General features: G+C 53.7%; 1 protein-coding gene across 4 annotated transcripts; it reads right to left on the bottom strand.

Moving 5' to 3' along the window:
- Positions 1–236: 236 nt before the first annotated feature.
- SHF (Src homology 2 domain containing F) lies at positions 237–20,757 on the bottom strand. 4 transcript variants are annotated; one of them, XM_042942144.1, is made up of 7 exons: positions 20,214–20,757; positions 10,704–10,845; positions 8,267–8,473; positions 6,262–6,402; positions 4,835–5,006; positions 4,569–4,688; positions 237–1,043 (listed from the first exon to the last, which is right to left on the bottom strand). In XM_042942144.1, exons 1-7 carry the CDS (start codon positions 20,712–20,714, stop codon positions 857–859), a joined length of 1,470 nt encoding a protein of 489 aa, XP_042798078.1. In that variant the 5' UTR covers positions 20,715–20,757; the 3' UTR covers positions 237–856. The 4 variants fall into 4 exon arrangements, with proteins under 4 accessions (XP_042798078.1, XP_042798079.1, XP_042798080.1 ...); XM_042942145.1 differs by lacking the exon at positions 6,262–6,402; XM_042942146.1 differs by lacking the exons at positions 4,835–5,006; positions 6,262–6,402 and having other exon boundaries at positions 916–1,043.
- Between the last annotated feature and the right edge of the window lie 448 nt (positions 20,758–21,205).

The following is a 21,205-nucleotide window of genomic DNA, read 5'->3' as shown; positions in this document are numbered from 1 at the left end:
GCGATCGTTGGCGCGGCGGGGAGGGGCGCCGCGCAGCCTGCCGGCTCCGGGTGCCCCCAGCCCGGGCGGGGGATGTTTTGACATCTAGTCAAAGAAGGAACTTGATGCTTCTAAAGTGCTTTTCACAGCCGGCCTGTGTCTGCTCCGGAGCTGATTTATAAACAGAATTGCGCTCGCTTCGCCTCTTCCCTCCCCCTGCAGTCCGGGGAGCGGCGCTGGAGGCGCGGACGCGGCTGTGCCTGGCAGGACTGGGTTTATTTATTGCATCTGGCCGAGAGCCGGGGCGGCTCGGGGACTGCGCAAGTTCCCTCCATCCCGAGCCCTTCCCCTCGTTTCCCTACCTTCAATGCTATCGCCACCCTAGGGGTCTTCCTTCCCCAAGCCCCTCACCAGACTCTGGACGGAGCCCGCCGGTGGTGTGGGGGTGGAGGCGGAGAGATGGCCAGGGCGCCCCGCAGGACCGCGTCCTGCCCCACCCCGCATTGACCCAGGGAGAAGGAGGTGGTGGGGAAGGGGTGGGGGGTGGGGTCGCCATCTGTGCCCTAAGGGCGAAAATGGCGGGGAGCTGCAGATCTTAAACTCCTCAGGACACCAGCGGATCTGAAGTCCCCTTCCTCCAGGGGCTATCCTTTCTCCCCAGGGATTCCTCTGTCCTCAGCTCCGACAACCTTTTTACTCCAAGGCCCCAGTAGGGCTTCCCCTTTAGAATAAATTAAGGAATCTCCAGCTTCCACTCGATCTCAGGGAGAAGGGAAGAAAGGTTTGACAGAACTTGTCCCTGGGAAGGACCACAGCCCTCAGCCAGGGGATGGGCACAGGGCTGGGTCCAGATTTGTCACAGTGCCCGCCCTCACATCTACAGAGTCCGAATGGCCACAGGGTAGAGCAGGGACATGTGCTCGGCCCCCTTAATGGGCAGCTTGCGGCTGGCGTAGTGGTGCACGATTTCAGGGACGCTGCTGAAGGGCGGGCTGTTCTGGCCCAGCACGTACTTGTGTTCCTTGGTCCGGGACAGCTTCATGTGCATGAAGCCCTGACTGCTCCTGGGAAGAGGAGAGGAGACCCTAGTGAGTAGGGGTCCTCTCCAGTCCCCATCCCCTCTTCTCCCCTCGTCCTGCAGCAAATGTGGCTGTTCCAAACCAGCTGTGTGCAGAGGTGACTAGGGAAGGTGGAGGTCAGTCCAGAAAAACAGGGAGGAGGCAGAGGGGATTTTGTGAGCAGGTAACATGAGGCACTGGCTTTGTGTTGAGGGCATCGGGTGTGCCAAGAATGTGTGTGTAAGTGAGTGTACAGGGCATGTGCAAGTGGAAACTGGAGCGACTGCTCTCCCCACCAAAAACCCTGGGACCCAGGCACGGGTGTCCTGCTGCCTATTTAGCCAGGACTGGTTTACCTTCCCCATCCCTGAGCTGTGGAGGAGGATACCTGTGGGGGGCTCCTAGTGACTCACGTGGAGACACAAACATCCTTGGCAGGACAGCGTGTGGACAGATGTGACAACCAAAAGTGAATCTTGGTTGAGGCTCTCTCTCTCTCTCTCTCTCTCTGTCTCTCTCGAAGAAACCAGGGGATGGAGTGAGCTGCTCTGGAAGTCCCTCCCAAATCCAGGAATGCTCAACTGCCTTGTCCTGGGGATATCCCTTTACCCTCCTGATAACTGGCCTTGAGCCAAGCCCCCAAGCTCCTCTATCCCTTCAGCCTGGGATGACATCATCAGTAAGGCTGCAGCTCCATTCCCTCCCTCAGAGAGGAACCGCTCCACTGCCTCTCTCATCTCCCTGACATAATCCAGGAAATCAACATTAGTGCCTGGCCCTGCCCACAAGACAAGGGCCCTGCTGCTCAGAGCTCTGGCCAGCTCCCAGCGGTCCGGACACCCTCAGCCTTAGAGAGAGAGCATGGGGGTGGGGCCCCAGTAAGAACATTTGCCTAAGCCACCACAGGCTTGGTCCACAGGCAAGGGGTAAGCAATGCTTAGGGGAGCCCTGAAGCCTGAATACTTGTCTCTCCTGGCCAGAGCCTACTTGGGGACAAGTACAAGGCTCAGAAGCTAGTATGGGAGGTAGGGTTGGTGGGACTGGTGAGGGTGGACCCTCATATTGAAGTAAGGCTGGCAAACCTCCTTTCCTTCCCCTGCCTGGGTACAAAGAGGGCTCTGACTGGACCCATTTCACTGGGCCCACAAGTGAATGAGTGGGGGAGAGGAAAGTGGGTGACTGAAGGGAGGAAAGGATGGGGGGGGCGGATAAAACAGGCCTTTATCACCCACCCTCCCAATCTACCCCCTCCCCCGCCACACCCCAGGATACAGTGCTCTAAAGCCTGCCAGGGGCCCTAGGCTGGGCGTATATGGGGGCAGGAGCATCCTTCTTCTGTAAGCCTGAGATAGTGACTGAAGCTGACAGTGATTACACGGGCCCTGTGTAAAGGAGCTAAGGGCCTGAGGAAAACGTACAGCCCCTGGGGGCGGTAGAGAAGGGAGGCAGTGAGTAGTCTTCCCATCTGCCCTATGCATGGCCCAGGCCCAAGGCTGTGGGCAGCAGCTTGGGCCCTGCCTTCCCTCACCCTCTCACAGTTTGAGGCCAGCCCTACCCACAGTCCACTTGGGATAATCACCTCTCCCCAAAACTGCATTATATCTTCTCCTTGAGGGACAGATCTGGCCCAAAAGGGCTACTAAGTGGCAACAAACATTCATCTGAATAACAGACCTCCTGGGGCAAAGTCCCAAGGGTCTGTTACGACATAGTGGAGCCCTTGCCCAACCCTCTGGAGCCTGGGTGGGACTAGCTGGGCCGCAGGGCCAGGGCTGACATGGCTTTTGGAGGAAGCTGTTTAATTACCAGTGAAAGCCCTTCCATTACAGAGAGTAGAGAAACCATAATTGTATTTCAGAGAAGCCATTTATATGTAAACGAGGCTCTGGCAGCCAGCAGTCGGTGGGGCCAGATCAGCCTGAGCTGAAGTGGCATCCAGGCCTGCCTCCCCCTTTTGCTCCCCAGGCTGAGGCAGAGCCCAGCTCTGCTCTAGGAGCCAGACCTTTGAGGTCTCTCCCCCAGACCTGGACTATACCACACTGAATGAGGGGGTGGAGCTATGCAATGAAATAGTGTGGTTCTTGTAGCGGACTCAGCTGGGTTCAAATCCTGTTTTTGGCACTTGATTACCTAGCAGCCTTGAGCAAGTCACACGCCTCTTTGTATTTATTTCTGTCTACAAAAAAGAGATTGATCTTGCAGGTTGGTAGTTGGTTTGGAGAGGGTGTATATGCTGCTAGGCACAGAGTAGATGCTCTATGAAACTTAACTATTAAAGCAATACACATTCCTAGTATTATATAAATCAAAATTTTCACAGATGAACATTATCTAAATGCTCCTTTGACTTTATGATAATTTGCAGATTCCAAGAGTATGAGAGTTTCAAGAAACCTAAATCCATCAATGCATTTTGCAAAGAGAGAAACCAAGGCCCAGAGAGGCTCCATGATTTGCCTAGGGTCACATAGCTAGTTTTATTAAGCCCAAGAATAAAATTCAGGTTATTTGACTATATTCTGGCATTTTCCCCATCATCTTTTAGTTGAAGTTGAATAATTATCCTCAAATGTAACTGTGTAGTGGTCCCAAATCTCTGTATATATTTGCTTGAAGAGGGAGTATACATGTACTCTAATGCCCCCAGGAAATGTGGTAGGATGTGGTACAGATGTCCCAGTAGTGATGGCAGGATGTGAATGGACACAGGATTCTGAAAGGCTGCCATGCGGAGTGCAGGCTCTACCAGGCACTACTCCTGGGTGCCAAAGGGAGGACTGGTCACTCTGCCAGGAAGGCCTGGGAGGCCAATGCTGGCCTGTGTATATCCTCTCCCTAGAAGGAAGGCTGATGGGAGGGGAGGGCCCTGCCTCCTCCTCCTCTTCCAGGATCCTTTAAAACTCAGTTATCAGCCACTGGCACCCAGACCTCCTGCCCACTTCTTCAGAGTGAACAATAGCTTTGTGTCCACTGCTCTACCCTTCTCCCAGGACCCAGCCTCCACCTCACCCTATAGACTCCCTCAGACACACTTCCCCTCTCCCTGCTTGTCCTTCAAGAACATCTTGGGCTTCCATTAAAAAAGATGATGGTGATAATTTATTTAGCACTTGGCACCATGTTAAGTGTCTTCCATATATTATTTCATTTGATCCTTCTCCATAAGGTAGATGTTATTATTTCCCCATTTTATAATTAAGGAAACTGAGGCTCAGAGAGGTTAAGAGGATTCCAGGCTACACGGCTAGTAAGTGGCTGAACCTTTGTGAGCTGGACACTAGCTTGGCTGTTTCCTCTAATGGACTCTGAGCTACTTGAGATTTGGGGCTGAGCCTCAGACTGCTCCAGATCCCCAGGGCTTGGCCCAGAGTCAGCAAATGTTCATGGGGATGGAATTCTCCCCAAGTTAGTTGGGCATGGGGGAATGTTGGGAGTCTTCTATCCTGCGGGTTGTCTTCCCATGGAGTCCCCTGGTGCCATCCTGACAGGCTAATCCTGCCTAAAGCTGCTAGTTGGCCCACCCCTACTCACTTGAGGGACAGGGAGAAATCATTCTTGCTGGTCTCACTGTTGCGCACCAGGTAGCTGGCCTCTTTGCACAGGCGGAGCAGGTTCTCGGCATCTGTTCGACTGATGGCCCCGTGGTACCAGCTGAGGATGAGAGAGAGGAAGGGGGGCATCTCTGCTGGGTCCCTCGCCGTCCAGGCCCACCCATTCTGGGTGTCCCCTGCAGGCAAGCTGGTGGCAGGAGGGGAAGGGAGGGGGGGGAGAGTCCCCAGCTGGACACAGACACTCACACCTGGTTTTCCAGAGGCAGTGCTGGGTCTGTCCACTCCCCCAGGGGGCTGCTGGGTTCCACGTTTAGGGGCTTGGCTGACTTGGGGTTCCCTGCAGAGAGTCGGGGAGGTAGCCGCCCCTTCTCCTCCCGGCCGGGTGACAGGCAGCTCTTCTCAGATCCTTCAAATTGGGCTGTGGGGAATATACCAATCATAGTCTCTGAGAACCCTAGACATAGGGCCTTATAGAGTAACCAGTGCACAACCCCCATTTCCTGCCCAAAGGGGTCAAAGGAATGTTCTGAAAGGGCAAGATCTGCTCCTGGGCCTGACTGGCTCTAGGGATAGAATCCTGGATCCACTCCCCAGTTGGGATGGGGCTCAGCCCTCCTATGCCACATGGGGCCTGCCAGTCCCCATACTGTGGCAGGAGAGGGGAGAGGAGCAACATGAGAAACCACTTAAACTTCTCCCTCTGGAGCAGCTGCCTGCCTTCCCCTATTCTATTCCCCCTCCGGTGGCTTCAGTGCTGATAATATTGTTTCGTTCTCCTCCTCAGAGTTCATTACCGTTCTCCAAATCACCCTGCCAAGCCATTCTGTAGAAATGACTTATCGATTTGAGAACAATTATCTGATTCCCCTTGGTGCCATCCTGACAGGCTAATCCTGCCCAAAGCCGCCAGCCAGCCCGCCCCTCCCCCGCCCTGAAGGCTGCTGCCCACAGGCTCCCTGCCCCCACCCAGAGAAACCCAGCTGAGGCGGCTCTGTCCTCCCAGACCAGGGCAGGCCTGACCACTGAGCCAGCACAAGGGAGGACTGAAGTCAGTGGGCCACAAAAGGCACAGGCACACACGCACAGGCGACAGAGACCCTCCTTCATTCTGTATTTACAAAATACTCCTCACACTCAGGCACAAATACAAACGGGTGCTCACACACACCCTTGGCTGCCCATTCGGTACAAAACTAAACACAGATGAAGTGTTCAGTGCTTCCTTTCTACCTATTTGGACTTTTTCTCTCCTTGTAGCACTTTTAAGCCCTTACAGTCTGTCACCAGATGCAAGGATCAGACCATTCCCTTACTCTAAGGAGTCAGACACTTCCTGTGCTAGCATCACCCCCACCTCAAGAATTACTTGCATTGCTCATGGATCAGGGAAGGAGTCAGGCAAAATCCTATACAGAAAAGTGAATTTAAAATGGTGGATTTCTGTGGCATGGTGAGGAAGATACTCGGAAATATCTCCTTTAGGAGACACCTTCCCCACACCTTTGGGAGGAATGAGGAATGTGTACTTTGTCCCTTCTTTAGTCCTCCAGGACATGGGGGATTCTTCCTGGGTTCTTCAGACCCTGCCCCACTTCAGCTCCTGCAACCCACGCCACAGGGCCTGAAGGGTGAGAGGACATGTCACCCTGGCCAGAAGCCCCCACAGGACCCACCGCTGCCGTCCTCCAGGCTGGGCTCAGGGAGGGGTGAGGCTGGACCGGAGATGTCCCTGTCCCCATCAGGCAGGGAGGGGCTGCTGTCCAGCTGTCCCACCGGTGGAGGCCAAGGTAGGTCTTTGATGACCTTAATGTCAACTGGAGCCAGTAGCAGCAGGGAGAAAAGACACAGACAGGGACAGAGACAGAGAGAGAGACAGAAAGAGGCAGAGGTTGAGACACCAAAACCCAGAGCCAGGACACAGGATAGCCTAGAAAGGAGGGTTGGAGCAGAGGCAGGGGTGCTTCTGAGGGGGGAACAGGACTCTCAGAGGGTTGAGTGGAGCCACAGCACCCACACTCGGCTAGCTTAGTCAAAGGGTGGGAGGCACAGGTAGCAAACAGCAGGAAGCAGAGTCTTGCCCTGCCAGCCGTGTGGGTCCCCTTCATTTGAACTCTCACAGGCCTCCAGGGCCCAAAGGGACCAGGAAAGGAGGAAAAGAGGAACAAGGAGCTGCCCACACCTCCCAGCACCACACCCAGGTTCCCACAGCCTCCTGACACCCTCAGACCTGCCTCCCTTCCTCCTTTTCCCCACAGCCTGGGAACTCATGAGCAGCAGGACCAAGACAGCCCAGCTCCAGGCTGTCAGGAATACTCAGATGTGGGGGCAGATATTTATTGAAAGTTACCCCCCACACCCTCAATCCTGAGCCTTGACAATTAGAAGGGTGATGCCACTGGCGGCTGCAGGACTGCTAACGAGGTTTCCTAATGACGAGCATAGATTTTCCCATTAAGCAATCCAAACAGTATTGATTCTCCAAGGAGACTTCTGGAGATAAACGGGCCATCCTCAATGGTGCACGCTTTACAGGAAACAAATTAGAAACCTGTGGTTTCCCAGTCTGGCTGCCAGGGTGGGGAGGACCCAGAGGATAGCTGAGTCCAGCTCCAGGATGAGCCCCTTGCCCAAGGAAGGGTAAGGGGGACATGAAAGTGGGAATGAAGTCTCATGGCATTTAAATCCTTTACATTCTCCCTGAATCAAGGATCCTGGGGCTAAAGCTCTCTCCAGGCTCCCCAGGCTGTAGCGCCACCCACTCAGACCACCAACACACCTACCCCCCGTGTTGGACTCCAGGCCTGGGATAGGCACTAGGGTGCTTGGTACAGGAGACACCTAATCTTCATTCAGCAAAGGGGATCTCTCATAGCCTCCCTCGCCCTATGGGTTCCTGCTTCTCAGATGTCCCCCTGGAGCCTATACACCCCTGGTCTGGCACAGCTTGCTACTGGGAGACTCAGCTCTCTAATTCAGGGCTGGTATCTCTAAAGATTACACACACAGCTGTTCTCATTGTCTAGAGTGTTAAACGCCTTCTTTTGTTAAGTGTAAGTATTTAATATATGCCACAAGTTTTATCATTTTGTTTGGAATTTCTTTATTTTAAAACATACCCATGGGGCACCTGGGTGGGTCTGTTGGTTGAGCGTCCAACTCTTGATTTTGGCTCGGGTCATGATTGCACGGTTTGTGAAATCGAGCCCTGCATTGGGTTCTGTGCTGACAGCGTGGAGCCTGCTTGGGATTTTCTCTCTCTCTCTCTCTCTCTCTCTCTCTCCCTCTCTCTCTCTCTCTCTCTCTCTCCTTTCTCTGCACTCCCCTGCTCGTGCATTTTTGTCTCTCAAAATAAATCAACTTAGAAAAATAACAAAAAAATAAATAAAACGTACCCAGTCTCTCAAAAAACAGAAGTGGCCTAAGCCTCTTGGCCTCCAAGAGATGGTGATGTAGGGAGACACCTTCATCTTTCCCCCATGCCCATTCCCTGACCCTGCACACGGTGCTGCAACCACACTGCCCAATTCACCAATCTCTGTGGTGCAGACTCAACTACACTTCCCCTGAGCCTAGCTCCTGGGCCTCCTCCAGCCCCTGGGGTCCACTCCTCCCACTCCCCTGAACCTGGAGAGTTGTTTAGAGGCCCCAGCAGACCCACTCTCTCCACCCAGGGCTTACCTGCAAAGGCTTTGGAAATCCGCTCCTTCTTCCATTCCCAGGGCTGGTCATACTCCTCAGGGGGCCTCTCATCATCCTCTGGCAGTCGGGACTCCCGGGGCCAGGAGGTCCCCTCACCCTCTGGGGTGGTCCCCTCCTCCTCTGGCTCATAGGGCGTGTCATACAGAGGCAGGGGCTGAGCTGCTGTCTCCTTGGAGCTCCGGATCTCTGCCAGGGCAAGGCAGGAGGGGAGGTGTGAGAACAGCCCCCACTGCCTGGCTCAGCTCCTTTGGCAGTGCCCCTCAGCATCACACCATGCCTCCTGCAGAGGAGATGCCATTGGCTCTAGGGGCCCAGTGGCCACACATCCAGGGTCCCTTGCCCTCAAAACACCTCTGGGGTTCCAAAAGCATGGGATCCAATGGAGGCAGGGGCAGAGAAGCACCAGTGTGAAGGACAGAAAAAAAGATATTTTGATGGCCAGCAAGGGCTTGGGAAATGAGGCTGACACAGTTAGGAAACTGAAGCAGGGTCCTCTCCTAATCCACCTCCTCTTGGCTACCCAGCTCCAATTCTTTCTTTGTGTCCCAAGTACTGTCACTGGACAATCAGAAAATCCTTCTTTGTTGCTCAGACACTGCTGATCACTTCCTCCTTGAAACTGTCTCTTTTGATAAGTCATTTTCATGGTTCTCCTCTCTGATCACCTGTTAGGTCTCTTTCCCTGGACCCTCTCTTGGTCTCTGTTCCCCAGAACCAGGTCTTCATCTCTTCCCGCCCTCACTCCTTGCCCTGTCTGTTTCATGGCAACCTACACACTTCCAGTTGCCATCAAGATTTTTCATTTCAGCATTTCAAACTCTCTTCTTTCCCCAGAAGTTCTTCTAGTCTGGTCTGTTCTGTGATTTTCTTTTTGGGATCACTGACCCCAGTGAAAACTGAATAAAAGCCATGGAGCTACTCCCCCAGAAAAATGTGCTCATTTTCACATCCAATACCAGGGCATTTGTGGGCCTCCTAGGGGTACTCACCTCTCTGACCTAAATAGGGTAGCCACCCTCCCACTCCCACTTTCCTCATTTCTGTCCACTACACTGCTCTCCACGGTCCTGGTCTTCCTTTATCTCTCTAAATCCCATGTGTTCACCACCAGTACCTGATGACCCTCGCCCCTGACTAGGGCGAACCTCTACTCTACAGGCTCACGTTTCCATGAGCTCCATGGAATAACACTGCTGACAGCTCCACCCCTCCCCCCTCTCCCAAGGAGGGGAGCAGCTTATCTGATCACCAGTGGATGCTCGCTCTCTTTCTCAGCTCTGCCTTCTGGTTCTTTCTCCTCCTGCCCCCGTGAAGGGGCCTATAGCTGTCCTGCATGGCACAAGCCTGAGCAAGCCCAAGCCCCATTTTAATTCTGTGAGGTATTAAGAAGCTCATTGTGGAGACAGAATTGAGTTGTGTTCTCCAGTCTACTTTATCAGGAATAAAGCTGACATTCTCATCTTCATCTGTTTCCTTAATCTTATTTCTCAATTATTTCCAAGCTCAGGAGAGGAGGAAAGTGGTGTTGTTGGTCCCTTAAAGCCTCAACAATTTCTACAACTACTAACTCATCTTTCTGATGCCCAGTTCTTCTAGTCTGTTCTGTACACCGAAGCCTCAGTAATCCCCTTACACGCCATATTTGTCCTATTTCTTTCTTGCTTAAGAATCCACAAGGGTTCCCCTCCTCTTCTGGAGCAAGTCCAAATGCCTCATTCCAGCCTTTGAAGCCCTTCACTGCCCCTCTTGGCCACTCTCATCTTGGCTCTCTGGTATGCCCAACACTAAAACTATCTGCTCTTGAACAAACCTTCCTTTCATCCTGCCTTGGGACCTTGGCTTGGCCTGACTCACCCCTGTTCTCCTCTCTGATCACCCCCATTCATTTCTTTCCCTGGATCGTCTCCTGACTTCTGCTCTGTTCCCCAGGGCCAGGTTTTATTCATTGCTCCCTGTGCCCATTTCTCGACATGCTTGCCCAGTCTCACGTGCATTGCATTTGCTTCTCTAGCCATGTGTTTCCAACTGCCATAAAGATGTTTCACGTCAACATCACATCATCTCAAACTCACTACCTTCCTTAAACCTAATGATTTTATTTTTGGGTTCCATGACCCCCAGCCCACACCATTATCTTTCCCTTCCTAACTATCCTAGTTCTATCTGTCTGACCTTTGGTGTGTAGCCTTCCCTACCGCTTCATGTATCAGGCATCACAAGTCACTGCTCCTTCTCCAAAGTGACTCTCTTGAAGGCAGTGGCCAAGGACCCAAGGGGGTCCATAGTGGACCCATGGTCCCCGAGGACCCAGTAAAGGGACCATAGGATCAGTCCTTAAACTTGTAGGTCCCAGGGCCTGTTGTACAAATACCCAGGCTTCAGGGAGCAATCCCCCACTCCTGACTCCATCACGCACCAGCCATCATCTTTTGGGCCTCATAGGGCTCCATGTAGCCATCATTTTCAGGGACCTTCTCTGGAGCTCCTGAAGCTCCTGCTGGGCCTTCAGCAGTCTCCTGAACGTCAAATGGGTCCGCATAGTCTTCTAGGATTGCCAACTGTGGGAAGACAGTGAGAAGAGCAGACTTCAGACATCTGAGAGACATCTCTGCTTCTCCCCAGATGCTATGTCCGTGGGAATGACTCCTGGGCAGAATGTCTTAGACACAGAGCCTGAGGCATCCAAGGGAAGGCTCTGAGCTTAGATGGGGACAAGCTTTGGATATTCCTTTGCAGGGCTCCCCTACTAGGCTGCCAACAGAGTGGGAGATCTTTCTTTTCTGTTAATTTTGTGCTCCTGGGCCACTCCTTAGGTTAAATTGCCAGGATGAATCTCTGGGCCTTAAGGCCTGCCTCAGTCAGGGTCCAGGAAGGGCAACAGAGGTGTTCAACACCAGGTGGTTCAACAGAAGGAATTAAATCAGACAGCTGGTTACAAAGGTGGTGGGGGAATTCAAAGAACAAGCAGGGAGCAGCAGGTGACTCAGAGGACCACGGACTCATGGCTCATGCCTAGAAGTTCATTCCCAGATTCTGAACAAAGAAAAATTTGCTGACCATCGAGAAAAGAAAGGCTAAGTACTCACTTTATGGCACATTTCTGTTGGTTTATCCTCACAACATCCATCACAATGCCATGTGGGTATTATTATTCTCATTTTAAGGAAATGGAGGCTCAGGGCAGGTAGGGAACAACATGCCCAAGACCATTTCTCTTAAGTGGAGGAACCAGGATTGTGCAAAATTATGCTGCCAACCTGCCACCAGTGGGCAAGTTGGCCATCCTGGGAGAGAGGCCACTTTATAGGACAGCCCTGAGGAAAGCCAGGATTTGGGCTTTTCTGAAATCTCCTGGCTCCTGGAGGACAGGAACAGGAAAGGTGTTGCCTTGGCCCACCACATCCCACACTGCTCCTGTCTCCCCTACAAGTGGCTCATGACTACCCCTCTGTACCTGCTCCTAGTCAAGGCAGAGTGAACTGTAAGCCACACACCCTTAGTAAGAGCTCAAGGTGCTCAGGGCGGGGTGCAGCTGAGGACAATAGAGCCTTTCTCCAAGCTGGGCACAGGCTTCTGGAAGGGGGGAGGCTGAGGCGGGGACAGAGCCCAGCCCACCCAGGGCTGCCAGCACCTCAGGGGAAGAACTGCACACTGAGTTGACAGGCATTGACAAGAGGTGGCTCTGGGGCCTGCGGCACAAGGAGGGGCCAATCCTGCCTCTCCCCCATTCTTAGTGTAGGCTTTGGGTCTGGGCCAGACCAGGACTCTGGGAGCCAGTTGAGCAGGGACGCTGTGGGGTGACCCCCTGCCCTGGGTCAGTGGATCTAGGATCCTAGCAAGGCAGAGATGGAGAAAGGAAACTGCCTACTACAGAGACCACTCCTGCATGTTTCTTGAGCCCTGTATGAGCCCTGTAGGGGTCTCTGAAGCACATCCCGAACAACTCCTACCATCTTTTCCTTCGGTTCCTCAGCTCCCACCTTGTTCTATCTTGTTCCACCCAAGCCCCCTAGCAACTTCACCTCCCTCAAATCTCTACCTGCGTCTGAGAAGACCACCATCTCAGGTCATCCCATCCCCACCACCATATCATCCACCTGCTTAGAGTTCTTTCCTGTTTCTGTCTCTCCAGCTGTAGCATCTGGCACACAGTAGGTACTAGAAGAATGTTTCTACTAGATCACTGCCTATCTCCCCATGGAGCCCTCTACCCCTAGTCCTCTTTCTTCCGTGAAGTAGAGACAAGAAATCCACTCCCACCCCAAGCTGCTTCCTCCTAGGCCAACTAGCACTCACAGCCCCACCCGCCTGACCAAAGGGGACTCTGGAGTTGGCAGTTGGCACCCAGCCTCATGCTTCTATGTGGCAGCTACTTAGTAACTGAATCAATGAACATGTTATCCTTAAACCGTGTAATGCCCACAAGAAAAAGCCCAAAGTAGTGGCACCTGGGTGGCTCAGTCAGTTGAGCAGCCATCTTCGGCTCAGGTCATGATCTTGTAGTTCGTGGGTTCAAGCCCTGCGTTGGGCTCTGTGCTGACAGCTCAGAGCCTAGAGCCTGCTTTGGATTCTGGGTCTCCCTCTTTCTCTGCCCCTCCCCTGCCCTATGCTCTCTCTTTCTCTCTCTCAAAATTAAATAATTATTAACGAGAAAAAAAAAAAAAGCCCAAAGTTAAAGGGATTTAAAGATTCTATTTTCCTCTTACCTTTCTCCCTACCCACCATGGATTACTTTGTTACCTGAAAGCTCTATGCTTTCTTACTTTCCCTCTGCCCGGATTAGATTATTTTCTTTCTTCAGAAAGCCTTTCCATTCTCCCTGCAGGTATGCTTAGGTGCCTCTGTGCTGGGCTATTATTGTGTCGTAAACACTTATTTTATCTCCTTCCTACAGACTGTGAGCTTCCTGAGGGTAGGAAACACGTTTACTCTAAATTCCCTGCGCCTGAAAGTATTTAGTAGATACTTGTTAAATTAGTTCACATAAAACAGGAAGAATGGACAAAGGAACCACTTTTCCTTGTTTATTAGGAAAAGAAAGGAATCACGAATCTGGTTGGGGAGGGGGGCATTGAATCCTGGGAAACTGCTCAGTGAGAAGTACCTGGCCAAGCCCAGCAACCCCAACTTTACAGAGCACCCTAGCCCTTCCCTCCCAAGCCAGTGCCCTTCCCACTGGAATCCTGGCTGGTGCTCGAGCTGTGACCCCTCCCAGCCAGCGTGGGCCTCCCCAGTGCCAGCCCACGGTGCCTGTGGGCACCCAGGTGGCAGCTCTGTAGGCAGCTCAATGGCTCCTCTGTTCCATCCCTGACTCCACACCCTGCTCCAGGAAAACCTAGCCCCCCACCCTGGGCGGGTCACCCAGAGAAGCCACCCACAGGGCTGGGAGTCAAGAGCAGAGGCAGAAACTCCTGCTGGAAAGGTTGGCAAGATGGACACCCATCCTGGGCACAGAGGATCCCTGTCAGAGGCCAGGCCTGCCTTCCCAGTGGCTTCTAGATCATGTGCAGAGGCAAAACTGCTCAGCGGGGAAAAGCTGCCTCTGCAGGCTTCTGACACCTTTGCTCCACCATGATTTATTTTGTTTATAGGACCTTTACCTGACTCTGCTGTACTTACTATTGTATACCACATCCATCACAGGGCCTGGCACACGGTAGGTGCTCAATGCACATTTACTGGATGCTCGAAAGGCCTCCCTCTCCTCAGACTCTATCTTCTGGGGTGACACAGACTCTCAAATCCCCAATTGCCCCAACTCTGACCATTCTGACCAACCAGTAGCAGCTGTAGGAGCAGGCTGTCAGGAGAATCGATATTTGAAAGGGAATCCAAGCCTCTGATTCAAGGGCAGAGGTGAAAGAACTGGCAGGGAAGGTATCTAAAAACAGGGCTAATATTTCGGCAAACAGTGTGGTAGACAGAATGCTACTGAAATGCTGAAATACTTCCAAACTAGTAGGCAAGTAGCTGCTGCCCAAAGGGCCCCCTTTGCCTCCTGCCAACCAGATCCCCTCCCTCCTGCCATCCAGCAGGGTGCCTCCAGACCCAGCTCTTGTGCCTGTTCCAATTGGGCAGTGCCCCTCCCACAGCAGCTGTCATGCTTTCACTCTCCTTCCTGCCTAAGCCTCTCCTGAGGTGGCTGTTAGGCCCACCATCTGGCTTGACCTTCCGCTCTGCAGCTGGAGCTGGCTATGAGTTCCTGACCATGTCCATGGAGCTTGCGTGTCCAGGTGGAGCAAGGTGGGGGGGCATGTGTCACAGGATTTGGGCTCTGCAAGGTCCCCAAAGTCTACCACTGCCCCTTTTCCTCCATTTCTTGTTGACACTTAATGTCTGGGAGCCCCTGGTTTTTTTACCTGTAGAATGGGGATGGTATTAGTTCCTATGTCAGAGGATTGGGAAGAGGAAAATGAATATAGAAATCCTTAGTTCAGAAGCTGGAATGGAGTCAGTGTTCAGCAAATGTTAGCCCTGATGATGATCTCTTATATTCAGACACTACAGCCCACAGCTTAGGTGCTTGGTGGGGTGCATGGCCTGCAGCAGTAGAGACACCCAGGTGTCCTGACTCTCAGTGCCTTGCTGCAGATTTTCCAGAGAATTTAGGAAATGTAGCATCTTCTCTCTGCTGCTTGTAGATTTAAAATACACTTTAGCATGGGAGTGCCTGTGGGGCCCAATCAGTTAAGCACCAGACTCTTGGTTTTGGCTCAGGTCACGATCTCACGCTTTCGTGGGTTCAAGCCCCGCATCAGGCCCTGCGCTGGCAGCACAGAACCTGCTTGGGATTCTCTCTCCCTCTCTGTCTACCCTTTCCCCGATCACTCTGTCTCTCCCAAATAAATAAATAAGACCTTAAAACTCATGACAGCTAATTTTGTTTAACTCAGCATTTCTTCAAAGTATTTAACTGTGAAGTCCTTTTTCCACTGAAAGTCTGTCAGTTTAGGAAAAGGTATACCATTTACCTTTCTCAAGATCAAACTTTTTGCACCCTCTGTTCCCACTTCTTGGAATAGCCCTTCCAGTTTTATCTGCCATGGAAACTCATTCACATGCAATGAATTTGTTATATCATCTTTTTCTAATTACAGAGAGATGCCATGCTTGTAAAACATTCAAATGTCACAGACATACAATCGATGTTGACAACATCTGTGGCCCTGGATTCGGTGGCAAGTGCTGGCCTTCAGCATTCAGGTAATGGCGAACTCAGCACAGAATGCACTCTTCATTCCTTCTCTGAGTCTCCTTCCCCTTGTTCATTAACAAATACTTAGTGAATGCTTCCTGTCTGCAGGGCCCCTCTCAGGTGCAAGGTCCCAGGGCCTGGCATTGGTAGCCAGTCTGTAGTCAGGCTGCCTGGTTGTGAACCTGGGCTCTCCTTACTAGCTGTGAAACCATGCAAGTGTGACTCAACATTGCTGTGCTTCAGTTTCCCTAGATAGAACCTGGGGATAATAACAGAATTTTCTCGTAAGGTCATTGTAAGAATCAACTGGTCTAAAACGTATCAGCCGCTTCAAAATGGTACCAGGCACAAGGTAAGGACTCAGTAAATATCTGCCATTATATCATTAAGGACGAAAAGACCAAATATCTGGGTCCTCTAGGAGCTCACGGTGACAGCCACAAAGCAAGCTCCGAAACGAGTGTGGCACCTTGAGGTGCTGTGAAGCCCCACGGCTGGGCATCAGGCAGCGTGCTGGGACTGGGCTCCACCTCTGCTTTCACATAACATCACAGTGGTTCTGTGGGGAGGGCAAATTGGAGAGGGCAGCAGCTACCCCTCCAAGCCCCAGGCCCCAGTCAGCTGCTCCCACCCATGGTCCACAGGGCCCCAGCTGTTCCCAGCTCCCAACAGGTGGAGTGCCATGGCTGACTGAGGTGTCACCGAGTCACTGGCCAAGCCAACAAGCTGCAGGTGTCTTCCCAAAGGAGTGTCACCATGTGAGGAGGCGACACTGGGAAGAGTGGATAGGCCTGCCATAAAATCCCAGGGTAGCTACAGGCCTCAGCAAACCAATGGCAGCACAGATGGGCAGCCCAGGCCCCAAAGTGTTAAGAGGTCTAACCAGTCTACAAAGGTCCCTTCACCTGGGCCCTTCTTTTCTCCCTCTGCCTCCATCAGAGGACATTTGCAACATAAGCAGATCAAACTCCAGCCTCTGTGGAACTCATAGAAGGAAAATTAAAGCAAATGAACTCCAAAAAGGCAAGGACCAGGTAGATCTTCTAGGTGGTGAGTCCCTTTCAGCGCCCAGGCCAGTGTCACTTAATGATATACAGACCCTCAGTGAACACGGGCTAAAGCAGGGTCCTGCAGTAGCAGCCCCCACCTGCCTTCCTAACCCCAGGGCAGGGATGTCTTGCTTGACTTCAGACACCCTGAATGTCTCCTTCCCTTTCCTCATTCTACCTGTCTTTTCACTTGTTTCCAAGTTTGGGCCTGGAGGATCAAAGTCCCTGTGGACACCATGTATAAGGTATACCTATTTTAAAAGTTCTTAATATTTTGGGTCCTAGGAACCCCTATGAGAATCTGGGAGAAAATTGCTCATGCACCCAAATATTTGCACACAATTTCTGGAAGGTTCATGAACCGCAGAAGCCCCTCCATGAGCTAAGAACAAGAGCCCTAGTTTCAACTCCTACAGGGTGCCTGTCTTATTGTTCACATCATCCCTTTCTCTGTCTCTCTGTCACACACACACACAATCTTGGCAGGATCAAGGCAAAGGACACACTGTGCAGATGGTCACAGGCAGCTCAAAGCTTCATCCAATCAGGGCCACTTTCCTATACCCATCCCCCTTTCCTAATTAGACCCGGTTTCTCCTGTTGCAGGTCTGAGAAAAGGGAACAAAGTAAGGAAGGCCCAGCTCTCTAACCCCTCTGACAGAGCATGGCCTGGAGGCCGGACAGGGCTGAGCACCATGAGGGAGTTCTTCCTATGGCCAGATGGCAAGGCCCTGCCTGCCTGCTTCAGGGTGCAGCTCCTGCTGCTCCCACACCTGCCCTGCCAGGCCTACCCAGATGGCCACCCTTGCCCCCTTGCCAAATGCAGCGGTGGGTCTCAGGGAGAGCCAGTAGCCAGAGCCCTGCATGGGGAGACATTACTGGTCCTAAGCCCCCTTGGCCTCTCAGGGTTCTGTCCAAATCCCCATTATTTCCTGCCCCCACATTCACTTCCCACAGGGCTCATTTCCCCCTCAATCTTCTCATCACAGAAGCATTTCCACCCATTTCATCAAACCTCACAACCCAGGCCCTCTCAGAGGGTTCTAACCCACCCAGCACCAACCACTGGGCTCCAGGAGGAGGAAAATGGACCAGCCCAAGGCACACCCTGGTCCATAGTCCCCATATCACCTCAGGAAGGAACCCAAAAGCAACAAGCCAAGAAGGCCTGCATGGCTGAGAGGAGAGGAACAGAGAATAGGGCGAAAACAGCCTCACAGAACAGAAATTCCAGCTCAACAGGCAGGCGCACCATTTAGGGACAGCAACTCTGTGTGAGCTCTGCAGGTCTATGTGAACACTTGGGTTTAGGATAAGGAGTTCAGGTACCTAGCCTGGACTCTTCCTAAGGTAAGACTCTAGGATCCCCCAAAGTCTGCTCCTAGATGAGTGGAGCTGCTCTCTCTCAATGGTGGGAAGCTACAGGTCAGGGCCTACAGAGCAATGTCCCTGCCCCTGAGCCAGCTTGGATGGCACCCTGAATCCCTCTCATCACACCCACTAAAGAAACCACAGATTGTCTGGCTCCTGGGAGATCCTGCTGGATTTCATTCCTGTCCCTGCAGTTGACAAAGGAGTCAGACACCTCTTGGCCCCTAAGGTCTGAATAGCCCACAGATCATAGAGCTGACCCAGGTTGAGGCATGAATACCCTCAGTGAGAGGCTATGGGTCTCCACATTGTTGTGTGGATGCAGCCCCTTCTTTGGGGGTCTCTGTGGGGGGAATGTACAAAAGGGAGCTATAGTCAAGGGAGTCTCTGACCTTCAGGTCACCCTAGCAATGGACAGTTACCATTCAATGGACATATTTCATTCACTCTTTCCCCTTTTTTAAACATCTATTTACTTTTGAGAGACAGAGAGAGACAGAGTGCGAGTCAGGGAGGGGCAGAGAGGGAGACACAGAATCTGAAGCAGTCTCCATGTTCTGAGCTGTCAGAACAGACCCTGACAAGGAACTCAAACCCACAAACCACGAGATCATGACCTGAGCCAAGGTCGGCTGCTTACCTGACTGAGCCAACCAGGCTCCCTTCATTCACCCTTTTTTATGCCAAGCGTATGTCAGGCACTTGGGAGATATAGATATGAGGAGGACACCGTCCTTGTCCTAGAGGAGCCCCTGGCTCCTGGGGACGCAGCCTGTTAGGACATTCCAAGACATTGCAGAGAGGAAGGCCGGGAACAACTAAGGCCCATGTGCCAATGGATGGTGGTCAGGGAGGAAACTAACTGGTCAATAGTAATAACAAGGCCTAATGCTCCCTCTGCCTCACTGCCACCACCACCATCACATTACCCAATAGAAGGGGACAAGGAAGGAGCGGAGCCAAAGGACATGTGATGAAAGCACAGCCTTCTTCTGCAGGCTAAGGATCCTGGCCCAGGATGGGCAGTCGTGCCCCATGGCAGGAACTAGGGGAAAAATAATTCACATTCCTGAGGCTTCTGCTGTGACCCTGACACATCTATCTTATCCAGGGAATCAGGCAGAATGTCACTCTCTCCACTGAAAGCCTTGACATTGGAGCCAATAGATTGAGACAGCAACTTTGCTCTCCAATCAAATAAAACTGTGTTCTCTGCTAAGGGATTAAATCCTAGAGCTGAGCTCCCATGGATGTGTGAGGAGGGGACAACAAAGCCAGGGCAGCCCAGAGTCACTGTCATGGAATTTAGAGCTACAGAGCCCTGGGGATGGCTTTCAAGCTATCAAGGAGGGATAAGGCCAAAATGGGGTAAGATAGGGGATGGCTTCTCCACCGAGGGCTTCTGACGCAGAGTGGATGTTCTCTAGAACAGTGAATGCCCAGCTCTCCTTTCATCCCATGCCTGCAGGTCCACTAAAGGCTCTAGCCTCCCTCAGAATGGACCTAGGAAAGGGGAGGCCAGGAGGGGAGAAGTGGGATCCGCTGTTCATCCCCTTCTGGGCAACAAGTTCTAAGCACTGATTGTCCCCATACCTGGGGGGGACAAGGGAAGGAGTGCAGGAGTGGGCCTGCCTGGCTGGACCTCAGTGGTCAGTATCCTCGGTGAAGAGCTACATACTGCCTGTTCGGCTTCCTGAGAACAACAGTCCACCTGGCTCCAGTACCATCGGGTAAGGCAAAGGCCAGCTCTTGCTCTATCCACAGGGAGAACCCCCAGCCCTCACCTTCCTGGGGCTTTCAGCACCTGCAAGGATGCTTGGGCTCCCGGAGGAGGAGGAATGGAGCTTTGTGTGGCTTCTGCCCTGGGGGGTGGGGGGGAGGGTCAGAGATCAAAGGGCAGGGAGCTGCTGCTCCTGGAGGGCAGAAAGGCCATAAACTGGTGAAGGGGCTGGGGAGTGGTGTGCGCAAATCCAGTTAGAAAAAACCTAGCTGATTAGGTCCGCGGGCGAGGGGGGTAGGTGGGGGGACTGAGATGAGGAGAGCAGAGCCCGAGATGAAGAGGGTCACTAGTCCTGCGCGGTAACAGGGACAGAAGCAGAGTTTGGGGCGCCCGTCCCAGATTAGTCGGTCGAGAATTTGAACAAAGGTGGGTGAAGGCTCCAAGCCCCCGGGTCAAGGATTCAGATCGTGTCTGCCAGGAACTGTGACACTGAGGGGCCCAGCCCCGGCCAGGCCACCTTTGTCCCTCTTTAAAGCCCCAGACCTCCTACCACCTCTCTTCTCGGCCACCCTCGCCCGGCGCAGCACTCACCCTGTCGCTGCTGGCGGGGGGTCCAGAGATCCGCTCCTCGGGAGGGGGCGCTGGGGGGCCAGGGGTCTCAACCCGAATAAGGCGGTGGGGAGGCGAGCCGTGGCGCGGGGGCGGCGTGGGGCCGGGGACGGCGGGGGTGGCTGGGGCAGCAGCGGAGCTGGACGGCCCCCCAGAGTACGGGTCTTCGAAGTCGCGCTCCCTCTGCAGCCGGTAGGCGGCCAGGATGTCCGGGGGTGGCGCAGGGGGCGCGGCCGGGGAGGGTGCGGGGGGACGGTAGTCCGGCTCCGGGGGCGCCGGCTTGCCCCCACCTCCGCCGCCGCCCCCTCCGCGGAAGCCCAGGTGCTCCCGGAGCCACTTGGCCACTCCGCCACTGCCGCCCCCTCCTGGGCCGGCTCCCGCTCCCCCGGCGCCTCGGCGCGACCCCCCCGGGCCGCTCCCCGAGCTCCCCTGCGCCCGCTGCCCCGGGCCGGAGCCCGCGGGAGGAGCTCCGCTCAGTAACATGGGGCCAACCAGACTAAGCGAGGGGAGCTTGGTGGCCGGGCGGGGGGCGGGGGCCGGAGCGGGGCGGGGGCGGAGCTCCGCCGGGCGGCGGGAGGGGGCGGGGCTCCTCAGTAACAAGGGAGGGGCGGGGTTCCGTTCGCTCTCGGGGTCGACCCCCCCCACGCCCCTCGCCAGGGAGGAGAAGAGGGGGTGCGGGTTTCCAGCCGGTGTGGACGCACGAGAAGTAAGTGGGCGACCCCAGGGCAGGGGATGCGAATCCTGGACTGAAGGTGAAACCTCCACGTGTCCCCACACGTGCCCCTGTGGGGGCGCACCTGTCTCCATCTGTTCCCCCTCCCCAGCTCCCAGCTCACGAGCGGCGTCTCACACTCCTGGGGTCCTGGCCCTTGGACGCCTCCCGTCCCTCTCCTCCCTTCCCCCAAGGCCTCCTAACTGGAAAATATCCCAGGAGGAAAAGCTAGGGAGGGCGAGAGAAGGGGCTGTTCCATAAG

This window comes from Panthera leo, chromosome B3 (genome assembly GCF_018350215.1).
Source record: "Panthera leo isolate Ple1 chromosome B3, P.leo_Ple1_pat1.1, whole genome shotgun sequence".
In the NCBI taxonomy this organism is placed as follows: Eukaryota; Metazoa; Chordata; class Mammalia; order Carnivora; family Felidae; genus Panthera; species Panthera leo.
Note: the sequence above shows the minus strand (reverse complement) of the source record. Positions and strands in the feature narration are given on the sequence as shown.